This window comes from Oryzias latipes, chromosome 19 (assembly GCF_002234675.1).
Source record: "Oryzias latipes chromosome 19, ASM223467v1".
NCBI lineage: Eukaryota > Metazoa > Chordata > Actinopteri > Beloniformes > Adrianichthyidae > Oryzias > Oryzias latipes.
Window position 1 is genome coordinate 6,356,327 of NC_019877.2, and position 25,022 is coordinate 6,381,348.

Genomic DNA, 25,022 nt, shown 5'->3' on the forward strand with positions numbered 1-25,022 from the left:
ATCTTTAATAACAATAACGCAACAAAATTATTCTTTTAGCTTATCCTGACTTCCTATTCGTTTGGGACAAATGGAGACGGATGTCAGGGATCGTGGTGGGGCTCAAATTTAAGTCACCAGTACCTTCATTCCACCCTAGATGTGACTTCTGTTACACTAAAGCCTGTAAAAGCCTCTAATCAAGTTAGTTTGGAACAAGCTGCCTTCCAGGCGCTATTGGAGGTTGTTTTTCTCCACCTGTTTCTCTGTGAGTGTAGTTTTCAGTGCTACAATGCTGATTAATTTTCTCAAAGTCTGGCAACCCTCAAATTTCCAGCAGGATTCGCTCCATTAAGTAAACCCAGTCCAGCCATTAGGCCAACTGTCACAGCTGGCTAAACATTACAGCTCAGGCAACCAACTGGCCAAGGGTATCAAGTCATGAGAACATGATAAATGATGGTGTTGGGGAGCAACAGGAAACGCAGGAGAGTATTCAGAATGTAGACCTTAACTTCCAGTCAATCAATCCTGCAACACCTGCTTCACCAGAGAATATAAAGACCTAACAGGTTCTGTGGTCTAAATGTGAACGCAGTGCAACGGGAAAACATTAATTTGAAGGAGCTTTTTGAAAAAATATTTAGTATATACAGTTTATGTATTGATGCTTCCTAATTTAAAAATAACAAATTCAGAATGATAAATCTTAATGTTTTCATTTTTTTCCTACTTTTTAGCTTTAGACTCTCAGTTGTTTTTGTGAAAAACACATAACCCTTCCACCAAATCAAATCAAACTTTATTTAAAAAGCACCTTTCGTGGGAAGCAGCACCAAAATATACAAATACTAAAAACAAAAAGCGTCAGACAAAATTAGTTGAGGACACAGAGACTCTTCAACCAACACACAAAACATTTCTCCCCACCCACAATCACTCTGTCCCATCTTTTGCACCCCCACTTAACCCCTTTTACTCCACCCGATTTCTGATGAATGAATAAACTGCAAATTGTCTTCTTTGGTGCTAATGCCTCACGTCTTTGCAGTTCTCTCTGCTGGGGAGAGCTCGTGGGACGTTGTTGTATTTGCTCACCCACTACTAGATTGCTATCCAGAGTGGATTCCCACCCTCCGCCCCCAGCCATCCTCTTACTAGTTAAGACAGGAAAGGGTTGAATTTAAACCAAGAAATAGTCTCACTGCTGAGGAGGAGAGCACTAATGAGACACTCAGAAAGGCATCTTGTTTGTTCTGATGGAACTGAGTGCAGTCTGCTGCACAGAGCTCCACCAATGAAGACTCCCTCCAAAACCTGTTGTCAAACGAAGAAATCTTTTTATTTTCAGGTGCTGAAGACTCCAGAACCATAACAGTTGAAGAATGGAGTTGAGCTTTAGCAGCTTCTCATGATAATTAGGTGTGATCAACGACAACAAGGCTAAGATTTCATTGGGCTCGGCTACGTGCGTTCAAGTAACCGTTTCCACCGGTGCACGGAATTTAGGCTTCAGGGTTCAAAACCCTCGAGTTCACGAGCAGCGATGCAAGTTTTTAAGACATTAAAATATTTTCAGTACAAAACACACGGCTATTGAATCCGCATTAAAAGTTAAACCCGTTGAACTTGATCAGTCACGGACTCCGCTTTGGCGACGTATGGACGGCGTCCTTTTCAAAATTCAGGGAAATACCAACTGTTTAAAAATTGATCACGGAGGAGAATTGAATGTGCAGTTTGTGCCCGGCCAGAATTCTGTGAGTCTTTCATCTATAGGAAGTAAGCTGTGTAAGAAGAAGCCTGGAGCAAGATTTGCACCGCTTCAACATTTCACATCAAGACTCTTCCAACTGTAAGTACAAGCGCTAGTATCGGGTAGCGACAGTCCAGAGTGAACACCTGATGCTATAAAGCGTTGTATACGTTGCATAACACACATTTCAAAATAACAGTTGATGCTTGGTTCACAATCAGGTCTATTAGAGGCATCGTACCATATTCTGTTAAACTCCAGCAACTAAACTCTGTTTATTGAGCTATTAAAGATTTATTTTTTGTGATCACATTCTAGAAAGTAACACTGTAGCTGTAACACACTCAGTGGTACACGAACAAATCAATTCGATCACCCTACAGTAGATTCGGTTATTGGCCTGAGAAATGTTACACTTCACAAACTCAGTATTGGAGTTAAAGAGTAGAATTTCCACTACTTTAAGCAGGACAACGATTAACGGATAAAGTTCTGCAGTGGCCTTCTATTGTATAAAAATGGGAATACTTCAGTTCACATTTGTGTTAAGTCATCAAAGATCTTTGGTCAAACATATATTTACCAAATAATACAAAAAAGTTGTATACATTTTTCAGGTTTGTTTCTTTTTTTTTCTTATGGTTACGGCTGAGGCTATATTTGGTTAAATGCTGTATAGCATTCAACCCTTTGTTTTCCTCTTATGCTATCTTCCGCCGTTTTTCGGCACTTAACTCCTTCTACAATTTTTAACCTATTTTAACCATTCAACTTTTAAAATGTTCAGCTCTTTCAGCTTATTAATGCTATGACTTTTGGTTTTTCAATTCCTTCAACTTTTTAAGATATTCCAGGTTTTCCGGGATTTTTTTGCCCTATTAAAATGCATGGGGAAGTTATGGCGCATGAGGCGCCCGGTTCGACACCCTGTTCGGACACTTCAAATTTTTCAACCATAAAATTATTAAAATCTTTAACTATTTCACTTTATTTAAGCTATGAACTTTGGCCCTTCAAATCCTTCAACTTTTCAAGATATTCCAGGATTTTCCAGGGTTTTTCAAGATTTCTGCTCCATTAAAATACATAGAGAATCCTTGAAACCCTTGTTTCTTTCAACCATAATAACTTCAACATGCCTTTGGCTAGAAACACCGTTCAAACATTAAACTGCTCACAGGACTTTGGACTTTAATATAAATTTTGAAATTATTATGGGATGGCAACGCCAACTATGGTTTGGCGGCCATTTTCAGCCTAAATGTGAGGCGATTTAAAACTTCAGTTTTTAGCTATTTTAACCATTTTACTATTACAATGTTCAGATCTTTCAGCTTAATCCTCTCTGCCATAACTTTTGGTCCTTCAAATCCTTGAACCTTTTAAGATATTCCAGGATACTCCAGGACTTTCCAGGAGTTATGCTCCATTTAAATACAAGGATAATCCTTGAAAACCTTTGTTTCTTCTAACCATTGTAACTTCAACATTCAGCTAGAGACACAGTTCAAACATTTAAATGTTCACAAGGCTTTGGATTTCAACATAAATTTTGCAATTATTATGGGATGGCAACACTACCTACTGTTTGAAAGCCATTTTTTGACAAAATCTGAAGCAAATATTGCAAAAAACTTAATCCATGGCTGGAACTGAACATATTGAAATTCAATGGATCTGGACATATAAGGAATGTGGGCGTGGCTAGCAAACAAACTTCGTTGCTAAGGACATCCAAGGGTTAACTTTTTCCAATTTGTCTGAAACTGACGTCGATTTGTTCGTCATCCCCAGGCGACTCAAACATAAAATCGTTGCTATGGAGATAAAATTAATAGAAAAGCCGCCATTTTGAAAAAAGTGGATTTTTTTTTATCAACTTAGAACATGTAGCTTTTACCAATATGATACTCTCAAACAATGTGGTTTTTTTAGTCAGTTGATGATGCTGATTTTAGTGCTAGCACTTTTAGCCATATTAGCAACATCTTCACATTTTCAACAATTCAGCCATTTTTTCAACAATTTCAGCTTTAATGCTTAACTCCTTCTACAAACTTTGACCTATTTTAGCCATTCTACTATAACAATGTTCAACTTTTTCAGCTTATTCCTGCTAGGACTTTTGCACCTTTAACTTTTCATGGTTCTTCCAGTACAGTTCAGCCATTTCTTCAGCTAATTCAGCTTTCATTCAGCAGTACAGCATTCAACCCTGCATTTTCTTCTGGAAATGCAGCTCCTTCTAGTTTGTTTTTGGGTTGAATTTTCTGGTTTTTCTTTTCTGTCAGAGTGGGAGGTCTTCTACTTTTTTTCTGCCATCTTTGTTTTATCTTCCTTCATGCCCAGAGGCCATGAAGGCATCATTCAAATCCTGAGAATCTTCTGTTGAAGCCCCCAACCAGCTGTTAGCAACAGAGCTGAATTTTTCTTTTCTGTTTATATTAATAACTGTATATGAGAACTGGACCAAGTGAGTCTCCTATAGAAAATGACTTGCTTCCAAGCTCCAATTACACATACGGATACCACCATCATCGAGCCAGACGACGTCAGTAAGCTGTGATTGCTCAGAGTCGGTCTGAGTCAACATTTCCATAGCAACCACTCTCACCAATCAGGAGTGAGCTTGTTGGAAGTCCACACCCCGATCATTTGAAAGCGGGATACATGGAATCTGTCAATCAACCGCTGCAAATGTACGACACGGGGGCACCACCTACTTTTATTTAGCCATCTGATTGGCCGGTTTAAACATTGAATAACTTGCACTACAGATGAACTTTGGATTAGCAGGAGCATGTTAAAAACAAAAGCTAGCAGAGCAAGAATATCTATTTGGACAAATATGACTGAGTGACAGCTGTTTATTTTTCTGTATCTTGGAACCAGCGGGAACTTCCTATTTGGAGCACAAAAGGGGAGGAGTCACTCAGTTCAGTTTTCATTTATAGTTAATGATTTATATAGGCATCAGACCTTATAAAGTTAGCCTATTTTTGTTAAAAAAATCCCCACTTACCTTCCAAGTGTTTTTTTGTGTGAGCATGTAAATGTTTTGGGCGCTTGAGGGGTTGAACTTTTTTCTTCTTCCAATTGTGTAACATTCTCTTACAATCCCTTAGACTGGGGCGTACCATGACTTATTAGGCCAAGATTTTGCAATCACGTCCTTCCTGTGCCAACGTTCCTCCCATGATCCTTCGGTTGGATTTCCGTCTTTAACGGATGGGGTTCTGCAGCCATGTTGCAGCTTTCCAAACAACCAAGTTTGTTTCCTTTGCTCTAATGGGTTCACACGCGCCACATAATTCGACCGCCATGAGGTCTCAATCTCTCACACTGGCCCCTCTCTTCTCTGTTCTGTCAGGGGAAAAAAAGTGGTGTGTTTCATGCACAGCGCCGCTCTCACCCTTTGCTTTAGAAGACTCTCATTTTCGTCCTCCGAGAGCGGAATAGGTCATTAGCCTTCAAACTGTCTGAACTCGAGTTGAGCAATGCTTAAGAGCCAATGCATAAAACATAAGTGAACAGATGGAGAGATGCCGGGATGACCACGGAAGAGAGGTGTTAGAAGAGCAAATAGAGGGAAGATGATGGACAGGGAAGGCAAAATGAATGATTTCTATGATTTGCAGCTTCTTCTCAGCTTTGTCCACAGAAAATCTTTTCTTTTTACAACTAACAAGCTTCTAGCAGGCGCACCTGCTGAGTCATGTCACGTCTCCTTATTTCCCTTTTTTTAACTACTTCTGCTAATTTTTTTTTTCAAATAGCAGCCTCTATATATGTTCAGTTTAACACTTTTAATGGCGTTCAAATTCAACCATTGATTTCCCGATCCGCTCATGTGAAATCTGGCACAATGACGTCGTTTCAGACTTGATGCTTGATGGTTAAGGCAACAGCTGCAAGGGACCGTCTACAAAGTGTCTTAAAAAATGATTTAGGAGAAAAAAATTAAATAGTAATAATTAAAATGTAATTTTTTTTGACAGAGATATAAATCACATCTGATCAAAAATGTACAGTCACCAAACATTCTCACATTATTATCACCTATTTTAACTAGTTATCAGTTAACTAGTTTTCCCTGGTTGATAGTTGTTACTTATTGTTCAAGCCAAGTTTACTGTTTAATTGCTAAATGGAAAAAAAAGGTTAATAAAAAGGTTTGTTTATTAAATTTGGTGACTTTTAAATGTGTTTGAAAATTGTCGGATCAGGACTTGATATCGGCATATACTTAAAATCCAAAAGGAATCAAAACGGATTTGTGTAAAATGTTGTATTATTTCTTATTTTCACTTTTGCAACACGGAATACAGAATAGTATGAATATATTTTTAGTACAAATACACGTTTTATATGCATTTAAAAGAATTAATGCACAAAGGATCTACACATTTTGACTCAAATGTACAACAAAAAAAGCGTATAAACTAAATTTTCTGTTTTAGGACCATAATAAAAGCAAAGCTGTCCATTAAATCAAATAATCAGATTAAATAAGTGAAAATGAATTGTTTCATTTAAAGTATTAGGTGTTTTTAATTAAAAAAGGCCCATGAAACGTGCTTTAAAAAATGACATATTTTAAAGTTATTCATGCAGAAGAACGCTTTCTCATAAAGAAATCCAAACACAATAATTTTTCCTTCTTTCTGAGGTTGTTTTGTTCATTATTTTTCTCCAGAATGCTTCTCATTAGCAGCGACACCTCTTAAAAAAAATATAAAGATAATGTTTTGAAATGTTCGACTATGATAACGATAAGAAAAAGCAGATTTAGAGCTAGTTAGAGGAGACATGAAAAGAACCAGGAAAGTTATTTTATCTCATGGACTTTTCGTATGCCGGTCTCCTCTTTGTCCACAAGCTGCCTTCTCCTTCTTAGCCGTCCTTTCTCTCTGAACTCACTTCTAACATAATCAGCTCCTCTGTGTTTGAGGGTAATGAGCAGGAACATTGTTGTTAATCCCATGCGACCTGAGAAACTCTGAAGAATTACATTCATACAGGAGAAATAATGAAGTGTTCACAATGCAGGTTTTGCTGTTGTAATTGACTTTTTTTCAACCGCATTGACTGTTAATTCAATTATGCATCTTCCTCTCAGGTCAATATGCTCGGGTTTAAATTCACATTTTCCTTCAAAAACTTGCAGATTCATTTGTTTTTCAACCTTTGTTTTTTTGGAGCCAAGGTTAACTTTTTTTCTTGACAAAACACAAGCAAATGTAAAAAAAAAAAGTGTTTGTAATAGCTGCGGCACAAAAAAGTTGCAAGTCAAAAGTCGCAATAAAAGTTATCAATTATACTTTCCAAGCAAAGGCTGTACGGGATGTTCAAATTGTCAAGTAGCTGTTTTCCATTCTGTTTATTAAAATGGTATTTAATGTAACCTCACAAAAAAGAAAACCAGTATGATTTTTCTTTTTAAACGGTAACTTAACCCTTGTGCTATCTTAGATGACCCCACCCTTACATTGACGTGTTATTCCTATCATGACAAAGGTGGATAAAGGTGAAGAACCATCTCGTACTCTGAGGACCACAGGGGCCGGCCTCCTGTTGATTCCCAGAATCAGAACTAAACAAGGGGAATCAGCGTTTCAATATTCTGAAGCTAAAATCTGGAACAGCCTCCCTGAAGTCGTAAGACAGGCCTCTTCTGTGTTCATGTTCAAATCTAGACTTAAAACATTTCTGTTTAGCCGTGTATATGACTGAAAGGTCCTATCTGCACTTTTCTTTCCTTTCCTTCCTTTATTTTTAAATCAATTTTCAATTATTTTTTTCTTTTCTTTTCTTTTAAAGTACATTTTACGTTGAATATTTCTATGATGTATTGTGATTTTAATGCATTTTTCTGTTTTGTGAAGCACCTTGAATTACTTTGTGTACGAATTGTGCTATACAAATAAATTTGCCTTGCCTTGCCTTGCCGTGAAGAGGATTTCATGGACACCAGTGAAGATCACAAATCATTGAAGAAAAAAGGTTCAGCGCACTGTCTAGTGGGTCTAGATGACCCAACTCCCAATGTTAAAGTGCCTAGGATAGCACAAGGGTTACATCTAGACCAACTGTAAATTTTGAACCATTCTATAATGGTAGCATGCTTGATTAATTTCGGGCTCCAGCAAACCTGTGCCTTAAAAAGGGATGACGGATGGATGGTTGTTCATATTCCTAACAACTCAGTGTGAATCCTGGACCTGTTTGAATGAACACAGAGCAAATATTCTTGCAATGGTAAATATTTTTTAGATGAAATTGAATAATTTTCATCATTCTAAATCTTTTATTTTACTACAATCCACAATTGAATCGGTTGGTTCAAGTCCACAATTTTTCAAAATAAAGATATTGTATGTTCTATGGTCTTCAAGGGAAAAACTATCTGATTATGTGCAAAAAAAAGTCCCAAGTCCGTTGTGATGTATTGACTATGGTTGACATTTCAAATGCATTAAGTGCAAAATTCCTGGACATGGGCCTCTCTTGCATGGGTTTTGCTTTATCCAATAGATGGCAGCAGTAGTTATCCAATATGGCAGCGCCCTTGTGTAACCCTTGTGCTATCTTAGGCACTTAAACATTGGGAGTTGGGTCATCTACACCCACTAGACAGTGCTCTGAACCCTTTTTCTCCAATGATTTGTGATCTTCACTGGTGTCCATGGATTACATGAAATCTTTCCACCTTTATCCACCTTTGTCATGGTAGGGAGAACACGTCAATGTAAGGGTGGGGTCATCTAAGATAGCACAAGGGTTAATTCAAGAAGGGCCCAAGTCCAGAGACTTTAGTTTGCTAGTCCTGTGAAGTTATAAAAGTGAGGTGTTTCATATTATAGCATTTGTAAGCTATGAACTGGTACTAAATCTGGGTAAAATATTAATCATTTGGTGTAGCCTCCCTTTAAGCTATGCAATTAAAATAATTTCCTGGAAAAACAAACCTCTTGGACTTGGGCCCCTTTTGAATTAACCGATTTAATTGGAGTTTACCAAAATACAAGTGATGTTTTGAAAGATGGCAGGATTTGTTGTGCACTGGTGTGAGACGAAATAACTGTTTGATGAATTAAGGTTCCGCATGGTGCAGACTCGATATCAATCTATTTTTTTTCTTATGTTTGCTGCACTCCAGCTACATTTCAGAAACCACTGACCACAAGAAGTTCATGCCGGAACGGAGACGTTGACAGAAAAACCATTTCTGTGACAGCGGGTCGTTGAGTTGAGCGAAACACTTTAAATTTGTGGCTGCAGCGTGGATGCGGGTGCATTTACTTTGCTTTCATCTGTTGGTTTGGTAATCTGAGCATCAAAAATCTCGGTGGATCTGCCACAGAGAGCTGGACCCTGCTCAACCAATACCTTTTTCAAAAAGAGGGAGATGAAGAAGACTGGGTCTGTTTGTGCCAATGCCATCACTCTCTCTGGAACTGCTGTAAGGTCACAGAAAACCTGCAGAAAATGTTTTTGCATTCTTGCCATTCCATTTTTCTGGCTTTGAAGCGCTCATTTGGAGGTTTATTATATTTCAGACGTAAGCAAACTGTTTGATCTGGAAGAAAGGGAGAGCAACCCCTCTCCCCCCTCCAGTGTTATTCTGCTGGTAGTTGGGTATTTTTCATGTTTTTTGATTGGGATTGTGGTAGCTGACATAAAAGGGAGTAATTCCCAGCAGCACAGTGGCGAGAATAAGAACGGAGAGACTGAAGGTGCAGACGACGTGCTAACAATACAATCAAAGCGAACGCTTGGATGCTAATCTCACCCAGTTGACGTTTTTGAACCATCAGCGCTACTGTGTTCTTAGTTGCTCATCAGCCTGTTTCAATCTGCCAACTTGTCAACTCACCTGCTGCTTTCAGGATCTCTTACCCAGCATGTTTTTCGGTTTATGAGTGTCTGTGTCTGCTTATCTGCCTGTCAGCTTCAATGTGCTTTTAAAATAGTGGATCCTGACAGCCCCGCCACTCCTCTCTCCTCCTGCCCTTAAAAAATAAAATAACTGCATTTCCTTGTCGTCTTACATCTTCTTTTTAACTTTCTTCCCTTAACTTATTTATCCCACTACCCTCTCTGAGCATCTTCCTTTCTCTAACCTCATCATCCGTCTCTGCCTCTCCTTCCTCCACCGTCTCCCAGCTACTGATCTTAGAAATATCGGCATGGTAGTTGGGAGGCATTTTTTCTTCCCTGAGTCAAAACACTGCCAAAAGCACTTTGAGCATATGCTGCCTGTTCATGCACAGGCAGACAACTGCAGCAGAAGCAGAGTCAGCATCAGAAAATGTTGAGCAACCCTGTAACGTCTCCTCGTTTGTCACTTTAAAGCTGTTTTAAGAAAACTATTATTTAACCCTTGTGCTATCTTAGATGACCCCACCCTTACTTTGAGGGGTCATCCCTACCATGACAAAGGTGGATAAAGGTGGAGAGATTTCATGTAATCATGGACACCAATGAAGATCACAAATCATTGAAGAAAAAAGGTTCAGAGCACTGTCTTGTGGGTCTAGATGACCCAACTCCCAATGTTAAAGAGGATAGCACAAGGGTTACAACTGCTGAGAACTTCATGGTTAAGGTTGGGTAAAGCAAACTGTGAATCATTTAACATAAAATCAGATGTTTTTTATTAATGCCTCAGTCGCAATGCTTGGATTCTGCAGGCAAACGATGGGCAAACCTGTACAAGATATACAGGTGGCCCGCATGAAATTTTAAGCTCATAGAGCACTCCTAGAGCCGGAACCAAAATGTTCATACACATCTTTTTCTACAGGCATGCTACTAGCGATAGGTCATTGTGAGCACATAAAAAAAATCTAAAGGTAAGTAAAGGTGATGTAGGTGAGACACAGGCATGTTGTAAGGATTTTATCGTTTTGTTGACTCCTGTAAGAAATGAAGAAATTGTACAATCAGGTAGGAATCTGGTAGGACTTCTTGATATCAGCCACTTTAGTTTTGGTCCGGTGTAAATCCCATGTAGGGGCTTGCTCTCCCATGAAGATCTGTCCTCTAGCACCGCATCCTCTGCTCTCTTAATCCTGGATAGTAGCTTCTACGCGCACTAATCCTCGGCCTCCCTCCTTGCGGCTAGCATACAGTCTCAGGGTGCTGGATTTGGGATGGAACCCTCCATGCATGGTGAGGAGCTTTCGTCTCTTAACATCCGTGGTCTGTATCTCTTCCTTTGGCCATCTTATTATTCCTGCAGGGTATCTGATAACTAGCAGTGCGTAGCTGTTTATTGCCCGGGTCTTGTTCTTGCCAATGAGCTGGCTTCTCAGGACTTGCCTTACTTGTTGGAGGCATTTGGCTGTAGCAGCTTTCCTTGTTGCCTGTTCCAGGTTTTCATTTGCCTGTGGGATTCCAAGTTACTTGTAACTGTCCTCAATGTCTGCTATTGTTCCTTCTGAGAGTGAAACCCCTCCTGTGTGGACTACCTTGCCTCTCTTTATCACCATCCGACTGCATTTCTCGAGCCAGAATGACATCCCAATGTCAGTACTGAAGATCCCGTTGGTGTGGATCAGGGAGTCAATGTCACGCTCGCTCTTAGCATATAGCTTGAAGTCAACCATGTAGAGGAGGTGACTGATGTTGGCCCCATTTCTGAGTCGGTATCCATAGCCAGTCTTGTTGATTATTTGGCTGAGAGGGTTCAGACCTATGCAGAACAGCAGTGGGGACAGAGCATCACCTTGGTATATCCCGCATTTGATGGACACTTGTGTAAGTGGCTTGCCATTGGCTTCAAGCGTGGTTTTCCACAGCTTCATTGAATTTCCTATGAAGGCTCTTAGAGTCTTGTTGATGTTGTACAGCTCCAAGCATTCAGTGTGTGGCATTGAGTCATAGGCTTTCTTGTAAACAATCCAGACTGTCTGTCAACCAGGAGTTGGTGTTTGGCTCCTCTGGAGTCTCTACCAATGCCCTTCTGTGTGTTGCTCATGTATTGATTCATGTGCCTATTTATCTTGGTTGCAATGATGCCTGACATGAGCTTCCATGTTGTGGACAGACAGGTTATTGGCCGGTAATTGGATGGGACTGCACCCTTTGAAGGATCCTTCTGGATCAGGATCATTCGCCCTTCCGTTAGCAATTCGGGGTGAGTCCCATCTCTTAGATGCTGGTTCATGTGTGCTGCCAGTGAGCTTCTTTAGCCGGTGTGCACGTAACATGTCAGGGCCCGGTGCTGTCCAGTTCTTCATACCTGAGACTCTTTCATAGATGTCTGCCACTGTGGTGGTTACTGAATTCTGGTCAGGGAGGTTGTTATGTTCTTTTAATTATGCCTTAGACCAGCCATTAGGCTTTGCTCTTATGTACTGTCTCTTTGTCCCATATAATTTTCCAGTACTGTTCAGTTTCTAGCCTTGGTGGGTCTGCTCGGCTGGTTTGACCCTGCCACTGAGCGTACACTTTCACAGGTTGAGTTGCAAACAGCCTGTTTATCTGTAGCTTCATCGTCTCTTGTGTACCTCTTTAGGCGGCTGCTCAAGGCTAGGAGCCTTTGTTTGGCAGTTTCCAGTGCTTCAAGTATGGGCATCTGGCTTATTGTTAATATTTAAAAGTTACATTTTTATGAATTAAAGGCTAAATTATCTTTAAAAAATTGTAAGCATTTTTATGTTTTTAAATGCTGAAGCGGGAGTTTGCTGCTCTGGTTGGGTTTTGGTCAGTAAGAAACTGGCCTAAATTTTTTTCTTTTTTGAGTTAAAGGTTGCAGACCCTTAGATTAAAGCCCTATTAAATGATGGAAAATGTTTAATATAAACTCTGAAATCGTTGTTTTTCATTTTGCTCCATCCAAGTTAGAAAAAATAAATGTTATGACAAAATGTGAGAAACAATCAGCTTTTAATCATGAGAAACCAGTGGAACTCAAGCTCTCAGGGTGTTTAAAGGGTTTAATGCTAATGTGGGTTTAAATAATTATCCCTTTGTCTAGCAATGTTACTGAGATGAGTAAACTGGTCAGCTTCAAACAAATCTGTTATCTGACTGCTTGATTTACTACAGTCATGTTACAGTTTTTTTCCCCCGACATTGTGGCATCGAAATACAAAAAAAATAATAATAATAATGATAAAAAAATAAAAATTAAGCGCAGTTACAGAGTCAAAGGGTGATTAGATTAAAAATAATGATAAAACAGACTTTGACCCACCGAGCCCCCAATTTTAAAATTAAAGTTAAAAGCTCAGTAAAAAAAAAACTACTGGGGTCTTTACGGTTAAAAATGGAAATTAATATTTTTCCCCACGTTAAAGCAGAATAAAAATATTTTAAAGGGTCTATATTATGCAAAATCCATTTTTTTTGTTTTTTTTTTAGCTTTCAAGGGTTTTATGCCTCTTATTTTCTTTCCTCACAAATCAACCCAAAAGCGGTACTGTGGTCCATTCACATATTTAGAGTATTCCTCTTAACCCTTGTGCTATCTTAGATGACCCCACCCTTACTTTGACGTGTTATTCCTACCATGATAAAGGTGGATAAAGGTGGAAAGATTTCATGTAATCATGGACACCAATGAAGATCACAAATCATTGAAGAAAAAAGGTTCAGAGCACTGTCTAGTGGGTCTAGACGACCCAACTCCCAACGTTGAAGTGCCTAGGATAGCACAAGGGCTAATACCTGCTCTCTGAGCACCAGCCCCTCCCAAACCACAAAAACAACTGGTTCTCACATGGTGACGTAGATAAATGCGGAACAGCCACTTCATGGATGAGTCTGTGCTGGCAGAACACAATATGTACATCCATATTTGTAAAAGTTTGGGTGTTTCCGTGGGTGAAACGCACAGACGCTGCCGACGACTCTGGGTCAATGTCACAATACATACATACATACATACATATATACATACATACATATATACAAACGTATATATTTATATAGATATATAGATATATATATGAACTCAGCACAACCCAATTAGTAATAGGATATTTCTGAACAGGGCTCCAATTCAAAGGCTGTGAGCAGCAGGAGGCTAGCATATGAGTCTGCAAAAGATGGGAAATATATAGTGTGTGACAGAAACTCCACAAACAGAAGAACACAGAGGGCTGGAGGCTACATATGCAGAAGTTTAGAGGCTGGAAATCAGACAGATGCTTTAAAGCACGTAGAAGCACAGCAGCTGAGAGCGGCTCTGTTGAAAATACTTTTTTTAAATTGTTATCCCAAGATAACCAAACAATTATGTCATTATCTTGAGATCACAGTAGTCGTTTTCCCTTTATTTATCTCGCTGTTGACAATTAAGTGCTCACGCTTTACAGATATATTTATTTGACATCAGATGTTCTGCTGGTAAGAACCCTCCAAGAATAAATTGCCATCCTAATGAGTTCAATTACTGTCTTCGTTTCAAAAAAGAAATTATTGGGATATAAACTCCTGAAGCATCTTTGTGGAAAACGATAGACTTGACGAGGTTCTTTTATTTTGCTTTACTCATTAATACAAACACAACAGACATAAAAAGGTAAAAATTCATAAAAAAAAATCATAAAAACAGCGGCGGTGACAGAAATTTGCCTCTCAGTTGTGGACGGGACCATTGGTGCAAAGCAACCCCGCCCCACTTCCCATTACCCTCTTTAGTTACCATACAGCCCCTCACACGCCCAACCTTACATTGCAACAAAAATGGTGAACATAATCAGAGCTATCCAGCCGTACAGTTTTAAGCAAGATGGCATCTCTGACAAGGAAAAAAAAGACGATGTGTCAGAATGGGGCGAAGCAAGGAGCCTGGGCCCCCCCAGCTCTTTTTCAAACCGCATTGAATACTCAGAAATGCAATTTTGAGCTTAATTTTCTTTAAATATTACATATATATATATATATACTACATCATGTGAAAAATGCTACAAAAACATGTTAAAAACACCAAAAACACAGTTTTCATTGGAATTGGTCTTTCACAAATTTCCATTGAAAAACATATTGATAAATGAAACTCACCTAAATCTACTGCATAGTTTTCTGGCTTTTGTGAGGTGGGGCAAAATGACCAGCTTCCTAGTAATAATAATAAATTAGTTTTAGGTCAAAAACATAATTCTCTAAAAAACAAAGGATATAAAGAGACTTAAAAACCTTGGAGCCTCAAATTAAAATTCAAATTAAACCACCTCAGCTTCAGAATGACCTTAATTTAGCATCTGTTTAAAAGCAAAACATAAGTGATTTTTTTTGTCATAGCTGGAAGTAAATGCAGATCTCAAGGGATTAAAAAAAGAAGACAATCTTACAAATATGCTAATGTTTGTTCTTTAAACCTGAGATCAGTATTTTGTAAAGTAATTTGCTTCCAAACATAAAACTTTAATCTTTAGCTCCAGTACTAAGGCAGTAAAACACATCATTTCACAAAAGTGCACGTTATGTGAAGAGCTGCCAGGAACAAACTGAAGGAAGTTATTCTGTTTGTTCCTGGCAACAAATGAAAGATTTCCTTTTTGTCATTATGTTGAATGAGCTTCCAATGGATTCAGTTATCAAAGGTAATGTTTGCATATGTATTTTTCAAGGTTTTTATAAATGCTTTAACACAAACTGCATATTTCAGCATTTCAGTCACTTTGATGGCAGCCAAGAGGGGTTTTGTCTCACTGATACATCTGGGTTGGCAACCAGATCCCTCCAAAGAACAAGACCTCCTTCTGTGCTTCTTCAGAAATCCACTGAGGCCATAAAATGAACCCAATGCCTTATCTGTGAGCCAAGCCATTGTCAGACAGTTTTCAGCTTTTTCTCTGGTCCAGATCCAGAAGAGGCAGAAAGATTCTCCTTCCCAAAAATCAACAAAAATGGATGTTTCTTTAAATGCATGCCAATCAATGCTGTGAATTAATGTATTACAGTAACATATTTATCTTTAACAAAGTACTATAAGGCATTACTAACAGAATTTGAATTAATTATTAAGACATATCTGACACTGAAATCTTTTTTTTATTTGTGTAATAAATCTCATTCATGATTTAATAAACTAGCTTTTAAAGTTTTAAAGAAATTGCCTTTAGTGTGTTTGGTTTCGAACTAGGAGACTTCATTAGAATTTAAATACTTTCATTCATTCATTTCATTTCATTATTCATTTCAAAAGAAATCTCGAAGAGAGAAGCCGGTGTGAATACAGACATCCGTGAACGGATCTATGCTGTGGGTGAAAGAATTGATGTTTGGAAAAAATATTATATTTAACCCTTGTGCTATCTTAGATGACCCCACCCTTACATTGACGTGTTCTCCCTACCATGACAAAGGTGGATAAAGGTGGAAAGATTTCATGTAATCCATGGACACCAGTGAAGATAACAAATCATTGAAGAAAAAAGGTTCAGCGCACTGTCTAGTGGGTCTAGATGACCCAACTCCCAACGTTAATGTGCCTAGGATAGCACAAGGGTTACAAAAACACTGATGATATTTTTATTTGTATTTTTGAAGGCTTTATAGTTTATCCAGGCACAAAAATGAATCCTACAGTCTTGACAACAATCACAAAGCTTTATAGACAGGGGTATTGGTTTTAAGAATTAAGAAAAATATTGACTTAGATTAAATTACTCAGAACGGGCTGTTTGGTAAAATATAAAGACATTGGATCAAACAAAAATCCTCAAATGTTAAGATGAAAAGAGAAAATCTGCACAAAACTCAATTTCAGAGCCTTCTTTCCCTTCATTTTCACAGAAAGAATCAATGTCACTAATTCAGACTCTGTCTATTGAAACCAAACAAAATCATTATACCGCATGTAAAAAGTGCTAAATCTAGCCAAGGTATTACTTCACATTGGTTCACTGTTGTTTCTCAACAAGGATAAACCACAAAAAGCACACATCTTTCCTAAATACACACAGATGAGACTACAGGGATAATATTCTGACACAAAAAAACAAACACTACCACCCATAGAAACACACACCGCACATATGAAAAGTGAGATGCACAGGAGGGGACATTTACAGTGTACAAACATCAAAGGCGGGTGTTGAAAAGGTTGTAATAATGAAAGAATAAGGGGTTCTCCAAAGTGCACGCTCTCCCAAATATGCCCCCACACTGGTTTTTGCTGAAAGCTATCTTACATATTCATAAATGCAGTGTGATAAGGCATCCTGATGGGCCTCTGTCTTGCATCTAACTGCATTCTCGCTAGAAATGAGCCCATTTGAAATGTCTGAAACACATGCAGACTTTGAACATCTAAATTGATTAGCCAACGAGCAAAAAAGACGACATGTTTTCTCAACTTTTGATTGAATCCTAATAAAATGTTTGATTTATTGTAAATGTTTAAGATGTGACTTTCAAAGCAGGAGAAATGTCAACTGTCGGAATGTTTTATCTGCACAAAAGGCAGAACGCCCACATGTTCACCTGATCTTAAACTCTGGATCACATTGACATGTGCCAGAGGTGCAGACAGCACCCCCAAACTGAGGAGTAAACAGGAAAATAATGCTGCATGTCTTAATCTCTCTGGTGAATCACGATATATTAATGAATATATTTTTTACAACTTTTCTCCAACTGCTTCTACTTGAAATTGGCCAACACAAAAGCGCACATTGACGGAGAGCAATTCACACATTGTATCATCAATGAGGCAGACAAACAGACTCCCAGATGGGCAGATAGAACCAAGAATGACGGGCATCGGCAATTTTTCCGCAAAAAAATAGGAAAAGTGACGGAGCAGGACAGAATAAAGGAGATCGCAGCCAGAGATTATAGACCAATTTCAAATCTAAGACAGACAAACAGAGAAGAAACCTGCACTCGCAAAAAACAAAACAAAAATAGAAAACAGCTCTCAGCTCAAGGGGACACAACAAGGAAGTGTGATTTTGTTTGTCTGCACATGATCTACGATAGCAGCAAAGTAAGCCAGAAGTTGTGGAGTTTTGTGGTTGATTTTAAAAAAGATTGTTGCAACTAAATGTCAGGAAGTATGAAAGTTTGCGGCGTGTTTTTGACTGCGGCGTTCTCCCCCTAAGAGGAAATTAAGACTTTTTGTACACACGAAACAAGCTTCAGGCTGTTTTTTCTTCCCTAAAAGGTTTCCTCACCTAAAATATTAATAAATTATTTCAAATATTATTTTTCTGTTATGCATTTGGAGAATGCATAAATAGAAAAAAAAAGATAAAAAAAACTAACGTGTTAGAATTTTAGATGCAACATTTCATATTATTTTATATATTATTTATATGAGATTCTTATAAGTCAAATATATTTGATATATTTTTTATTTTAATAAAATATTAGAAAAAAATGTGAACAATAAAAATCTGGAAAATAAAATTTTGCATTTTTGGGTATTCTTTTCTCCAATTTAGTTTGATTTATTTCTTATGTATGTTCATATATTGTACATATTTAAACATACTTATGAAACAACTTCAACTCTGTTACTTGATTTCTGTTGCATATCTGCAACTGAAATGGCGAGCAAAACTGGAGCTATCCAGCTGTTGAGTTTTGAGCCAAATTCCTGCTCAGACGTGGAAAAAAAGACGTTTATGGATGTAAGATGTTTATGGATCTAGTAGTCTACAAGTGGATGCATCAGAATGGGGCGGAGCAGGGAGCTTGTGACCCTCCCAGTGTCTTTTCTACATCACAAGCGATTTGAATAAAGACATACTTAGAAAATTGATTTTTAAGCTTAATTTTCTTCAAATGTGTCCTCCATCATGAGAAAAATGCTACAAGAACATGTAAAAAACACTAAAACGCAATTTTGATTGGAGTGGGTCTTTAAGATATGGACATCTGGAGTGAGGACATATTTGTTGTTTGGTTTTATCCCATCAGGGAATAACTTAATGATCAATTTGATGCTGGTTATTGTATTTTTAAGAGTTTTTTAAATGCAGTTTTATCCCATAAAGTAGCATATCTGCATATCATTGCAGTGTTAATCCAGGCAAGAGAAGAAAAACGACAAATACAGGAAGTCATGTAAGTCTTACGCATTGGTAGTTAAAGAAAACAAGGAAAAAGCTTCAGCATGAGCTAGAAAATGTGCTTGAAGTGACATTTCCAAGTGTTAAAAGTGTAATATTAAGGTAAACCAAACCAAACAATAGCTATAACATTTTGCGCCAGTCTCCACCCAATAAAGTGAGGCAGCAGGCTGTCCTACTAAACTTAACACAGCCCAAAAAGATGCTTTTTTTTCCTTTTAGTTCAGCGTTGGAAATTAAAATACACGCTTCTTCCCATTAAACTGCCACCAGTGGGACAGCTAAATAACTGCCTTTCAGCGTTTCGTAACAGCTTGGCAGAAAAAAAACAAAAAAACATGTGTTTGTGTGTTTGAGTGTGTACCTGTATTCTTCTTGGGTGAAGACGGGAATAACCGAGGGCTGAAGGACTGTAATTTCTACCAGGGTTGTGTTCTCTTTCACAGGCTCTCCATGATCATAGGCCACCACCACCAACTGTCCAACACACACAGAACTCCTGTCAGAACATCAACGAATAGCACATCCTGGCAACACAACTGTCTTTTTCTTCTGCTCTTAGTTATTCCGTTTAATTTTAAAAGATTTAAAAGTCAGGAGAACAACAGCAAAAGGTCAGGAGGCTAATGCAGAGAATTTCCGTCTTTTAATCTGAAAGCATCATACTTGCATGGAAACTGCAAAATAATGCTTCCCTGTGGCATTCTTGTTGTTGTTGTTGTTCTTCAATTAATAGGGGCTAAGCACTGTTAACTAGACCCAAAGGAAGGCTAATGAGGGACGCCCAACAAATAATCGTCTTCACCCTCTTATGAAGCTAGCAACTTGCTTTTGTTTGTGTCTTACTGCCTTATTTTAAATTATTCGTACATCAATTTTAAAGGTCGTGTTTGTCATTCATTGAGGCGCGCAGAGTGCTGTCGAGGGATTCGGCTAACGTGCATTCGGTTTTGAGCTGTTTACGATTTTGTGTTGGTTGAGAATCACGAAGTTTTTGTGTATTTTTCGCAACTGTATTTTATACCCAATTTCTACATAAATCTTTTTGTAAGATGCATACGTGGGCTACACTTATGTCAACATATGTCTAACAGACTTTTCACGCACGTACCACCGATATATAACCAACATTTCATTAATTTAATTTAAATTTTTGCAAAACGTGCAAAATGTCCATAGTGGCTGTGGGACACCGTCTTTAGCTAACTAAAATATTACATTCTTAAACAACTCCTTAAGAGCCACGATTTCACTGACCTTTAGGGGTTTAAAGTCTGTCTTCAATCTGATCTGACTTATCGTTAACATATTTGCTATGAGCTATTGGTTTGTGAATTATATTGTGTCTCAAATATAAGCTGCCGGCTGCGATTAAAGACAGTTTATTCGTTTAACAGCAGTAGAATGTGCATGTAGCTGTGTATCCACCAATCAGTACCTTATTTATTGTTTATCACAGTCAGAAGCCAAAAGAATACACATTTGAGAACATTTTTGTTTCCGTTTTTCCTGAGCAAACCAGACAGAATCAGTCCCAGGAGTCACAGCTTCAGAGGACGCCGATTCCTGGTTGTGTTAATTAAAGCCCAATCAAAAAGATGAAATTAGCATCCATGGCTCACAGGCATATTGAGGCATGAAGCTTTGAATAGGCAATTTTGGAACTAATAAGCTGCAGTGATGTATTTTGTTAAGGCGGATGGGGATTTAGGAAAGTGCTTTGTGGAAAGAAATGTACACAGATTGTCCGTGTAGAAGGGTGAGATCTCTGAAAGCCCTTTCGTTTAGAATGTGCAATTTTGCATTTTATGATTCAAAACATTTTCATACACTAATATCCTGCCAGAACTCATCCAGTAAATACACATAAGCTTGTATTGTGGTTAAACCGATTCACTTCAAAAGAGCTCGGCTATCGTTAAAGATTCCCGAAATTATTTGTTGTCAATGGAACATTTCAAAGGTTTTGAAGGCTACTGATACAAATTTGGCAGAAATGTGATACGTTTTTTTACATTACACTAGTGTTTTATTAGGACTCCCTTTTTTTATCCCCCATCTCTTACATCCCAATTACCGTCTAGTTCATCAAGAAATGTGTACAAACATAAATAATATAAATAAAGTTTAGCCTCAAATACAACTGAGGTGTACACAAATATACTCCTCCTGTGTTAGAAAATTCAAACCCCCTATTGAAACTGCTGCTGAACAGGATGTTTAAAAAAGGAAAACGTTTTATTAGGACGTATTTGAGAAATATGTACAATCCAGATGTTAAGAAGAAAGAAAATGAAACTAGAAAGATGCTTGCATTTGTGTCCAACCAAACATTTTGCTGTGTAGTAAGTTTAAAAAAATCCTTCAGGTTGTAACTTGTTAATGACTAGACTGGTTTAGGATGAGACTGTAAGATGGATGGTGGGGGTTGACTGATTTAAAGATAGTTTTTTAGCTCTACTATCACTATTTCGACAGAAAAAACATATTTCTATATCTTCTCTTACTTTTTCTAATCAATTCGTGACTATTCTTGCTATTTTTCTGAGTATATATTTTTTGTTTGTTTCCTTTTTCTTATTTTGTTCAATCTTTCAACATGGAAATCACTTTTTCCCCCCAATTTTTATTTTTAATTTCCCTGTGTTGTTTTCTGAAATTTTGTTTTGATTTCTAAAATGTAATGTTTTGTTTAGTCATTTCATTTTTGCCATTGTAATCTTTAATAAGGTTTTGCATTAAATGATATGTTAATGTATCCTTCAGGGCCACTGTACTACACTGCAAAGAGTGATGTCCCTCATTTCATTGTTGGCCTTTTGTGACGAGCTATCGCGTGCTCACTTGTTGAAGCAATCTGACTGCAAACAGTTTTTGGGGCAGCTTTAGGAAGGAGGTTGTCCCTTTGGGTCACACCAGGCATGTACCATCAATTTTTCTGATAAGTCCCAGAAGCAGCTCTGTGTTCTGGATGTAAGGTTGGGTACACTTGTGGTCTCATGAGTCCTGTTCATTGTTTGGACTCCTATGAAATATGTCCAGGGGGAGCAAGAAGGCTCCGTGGCATGACCCGTGTTCCTCAGATTTATGTTTCATGCCTTCTTGTACTGAAAAGCAAATTCTTAACAATTGTGGTATCTTAGATGACCCCACCCTTACTTTGACGTGTTCTCCCTACCATGATAAAGGTGGAAAGATTTCATGTAATCCATGGACACCAGTGAAGATCACAAATCATTGAAGAAAAAAGGTTCAGTGCACTGTCTAGTGGGTCTGGATGACCCAACTCCCAATGTTAAAGTGCCTAGGATAGCACAAGGGTTACTTAGGCTAATTTAGGTTTCTTAATGAGTAGTAGTCTTCAAATATAAAAAAGGGAAGAATAGTCCAGTCAAAAGTAATTTAGACAATGCAGCTTTGAACCAAACCCCCCCATCATTATTTCTTCTATTCTCATGTTTCAGGATTTCCAAACTGAGGAACTCATTTTTCCCAAAGGGGAAGCACTTAGATTACATATTTTTATGGATTATCGGTCATATTTAAACTCAGATCTGCGTACTCACGCTGAACTTCAGGTTGGGCTCCTCATTAAGGTTAACTCTGGTGATCACATGTCCCGTCTCTTTTTCCACGTCAAATATCGTGGCAGAATATGAACGTGTTTGCTGATCCACCCTGTAGTTCACCAGTCCTGCTGGGGTTCCCTGTAAAGAAGACAAGGAAGTGCATGAAGATGAAAGTCTCCACATTTAGATGGATTTTGCAAAATAGGGTGAAATATTTCTTTTTATGGGATCTGGGAAGCTGCTGATGTTATGGATACTTTTGATCAGCAGCCTGATGGTGTTCTAATGGATGTGTAATGACTTTCTCTGGATTTAGTCAATGAAATATGTCTAATAATAAGTCAGTTGGGTCCTTATCACTTTAACAACTCACTGAAAATTAAAAAAACGATTTCAAAACAGCATAACTACAAACCTTTCCCATTTGGAAACTCATACCGCCACATAAAAAAAAATATATATATATTTTATTTCCAGTCTCCAACATTCATGAGCTCAAAGAAACCGGCACTGGGCAAAAGTCAGCACACCTCATTTCCTAAAGGGCATTGAGCCATTTTCTGTTTTTTTCCTTCGTTTTGACATCGATTGCTTTCCGCTTGTTTTCATTGCAGTCCTTGAACCTGCCTTTTCAGAGGAGAGTGTTTTATGTTTGTTAGGACACTTAACACTGACCTCCCACTCATTCAAGCATTAAAAAAGGCTTTTAACTCAATGTTCTCTACTTTACCTAAACCCACTCTCTGTGCTGCAGATTTAACATCTCTAATTCTTTGCTCATCCCCTCTCCCCTCTGCGTGACTTTTGAAGAGCGAAAAGAAAGCCGTGGTGACAAACAACAAGTGTTATTAGTTCTTGGATCATCATCTATTTGTGCAAACATGTAATTTCATCTGTCAAACCTGCAAATCATTTAAAAAAGATTATTAGGTAGGATTTTCAGCGAGCAAATTATGTAAACACTTCTTAAATCTATTATTACATTTTATAATTAAGGTTTTCGTGAACTTTTGAAGTACTTTATGCACACAAAGAATAAGATCAAGAGAACTAATAAGATATGATAAAGAAAGGAAAGCGACCACTTCATTATCCTAACTTATATAACCTCACTCAGAGACATTTGACAAAAACCCATTACACCTAGTTGAGATATTTAGATCATCGGTTCCCAACCCCCCGGCAGTGGACCAGTATCGGTCCATGGGACTGTCAGTAACAGGCCAGAGAAGGAAGTTTTATTTTGGAAAACTATCCTTATCACATCTGACCCATACTTGACGCATGTCAAGTCGCTTAGTTAAAAATCCATCCGTTTCTTTCTTAAAGCGGCTGCGTCAACCACTGAATTCAAACTCCAAGTTATCAAAAAGCAAACACATTTGGAAAGCTAATTGTCGCAGTAAACAGCCAGTGAGGAAGCAAAAGAAGAGCCTTCAACTTCAAAATAAAAGAAAGCTGCATTTAACAGGCAAAAATCTGGGGTCTTTTCTCCAAATATGGATTTATTGTTGCAATCACACAATAATAATAATAATACAGAATATTCAGCAACCGTTTGTCTAAAGTCACAAGGATGCTGCTAATAATCTAGAAAAAAAACAATTTTAGTAAATGTTTTCCTTTTTTGTATTTTTGTACCTTAACATTCAGATGAGGCTGAAGTTGGGGGCTGATTTTTTAGTTTCCACTTTGAGAGTTATAGGTTAAGATATAATCTATACCCAGTTTATCGACATGAAATCTAAGATACAAATAAAGATTAAAATATATATTTAACTGAAGTGGAGATAAACTTTAACTTTCAAACGTTAAGCGCAACTGGAAGCTAAAATATTGTGAGACACTGAACTGGTCTATGGCCTGAAAAAGGTTGTAGAGTTTATAGGTCTTTAGGGGAAATGAAAGGACGATGTGTAATGTCTAATATTAACTTAAAAAGGCTTTGAGGTTAGTTTTTAATAGCAAGTGTGTGGCGGCCATACCATTATTAGATCAATGGGTGCATGTTTGAGCAGCAGCCCCGTTTTATATAAGGTATCAAGGAGAAAATTGCAATTTACAACTTACAAGAAGCTAAAAGATTGAACTATTAGTGGTTAATATAATACTTTATGTTAAAAAAGATCAGGAAAAAAAGATTTAAAGTCTTGAAAACCATTTGAAAAATTGTGGTTTGTTCAAGCAAAACTTTACGTCATAAGTTGGCTTTAAAAAGCGGACCACAGAAACTGTAAACCAAGGCCAAGACATTCATAGTGAGGTTCATCAGCAAAACTCCATTCTCTATAAGCTAATTGTATATCAGTTCCAAAGTAGGATTTGAAAAGAATAAATGTCATTTACTCCCAGAGATTTAAATATGAACCTGGTTCTAAAAGATGATATATTTTTCCTGAGCTCTGGGGAAACCTTTGTAGCATAAAAACTGAAGATTATAATGCTATTTTCTGACTCAGGAGAGTCTACTTTGATGCTTCAACCTGCAGTCTGAATTAGTTCAGCTGATAAAAGAGGACAGCAAGCATGTTATTTTTTTTAAAAAGAGGCTTATGAGGAAACCTTGCAGGTGTGAAGAGCAAAGTAAAAAAAAAAAGTTTCATTCATTCTGTAGCAATAGAGAGTCACTTTTGTTGTGTCTTTTTTTTGTTATGTTTGGACTTTCTCATACATATTTATCTGGAG

General features: G+C 37.8%; 1 protein-coding gene across 3 annotated transcripts in view; it reads right to left on the minus strand.

The window, feature by feature from the left end:
- LOC101164350 (protocadherin-15) overlaps positions 1–25,022 on the minus strand; it is a 231,738-nt gene that overhangs the window by 48,384 nt on the left and 158,332 nt on the right. For all 3 annotated transcript variants that reach the window (XM_020711888.2, XM_011487983.3, XM_020711887.2), the window contains exons 25-26: positions 22,335–22,475; positions 19,133–19,245 (exon numbers count right to left, since the gene is read on the minus strand). In XM_020711888.2, coding sequence (XP_020567547.1) covers positions 19,133–19,245; positions 22,335–22,475 — 254 coding nt within the window. The remainder of the gene's footprint in view (positions 1–19,132; positions 19,246–22,334; positions 22,476–25,022) is intronic.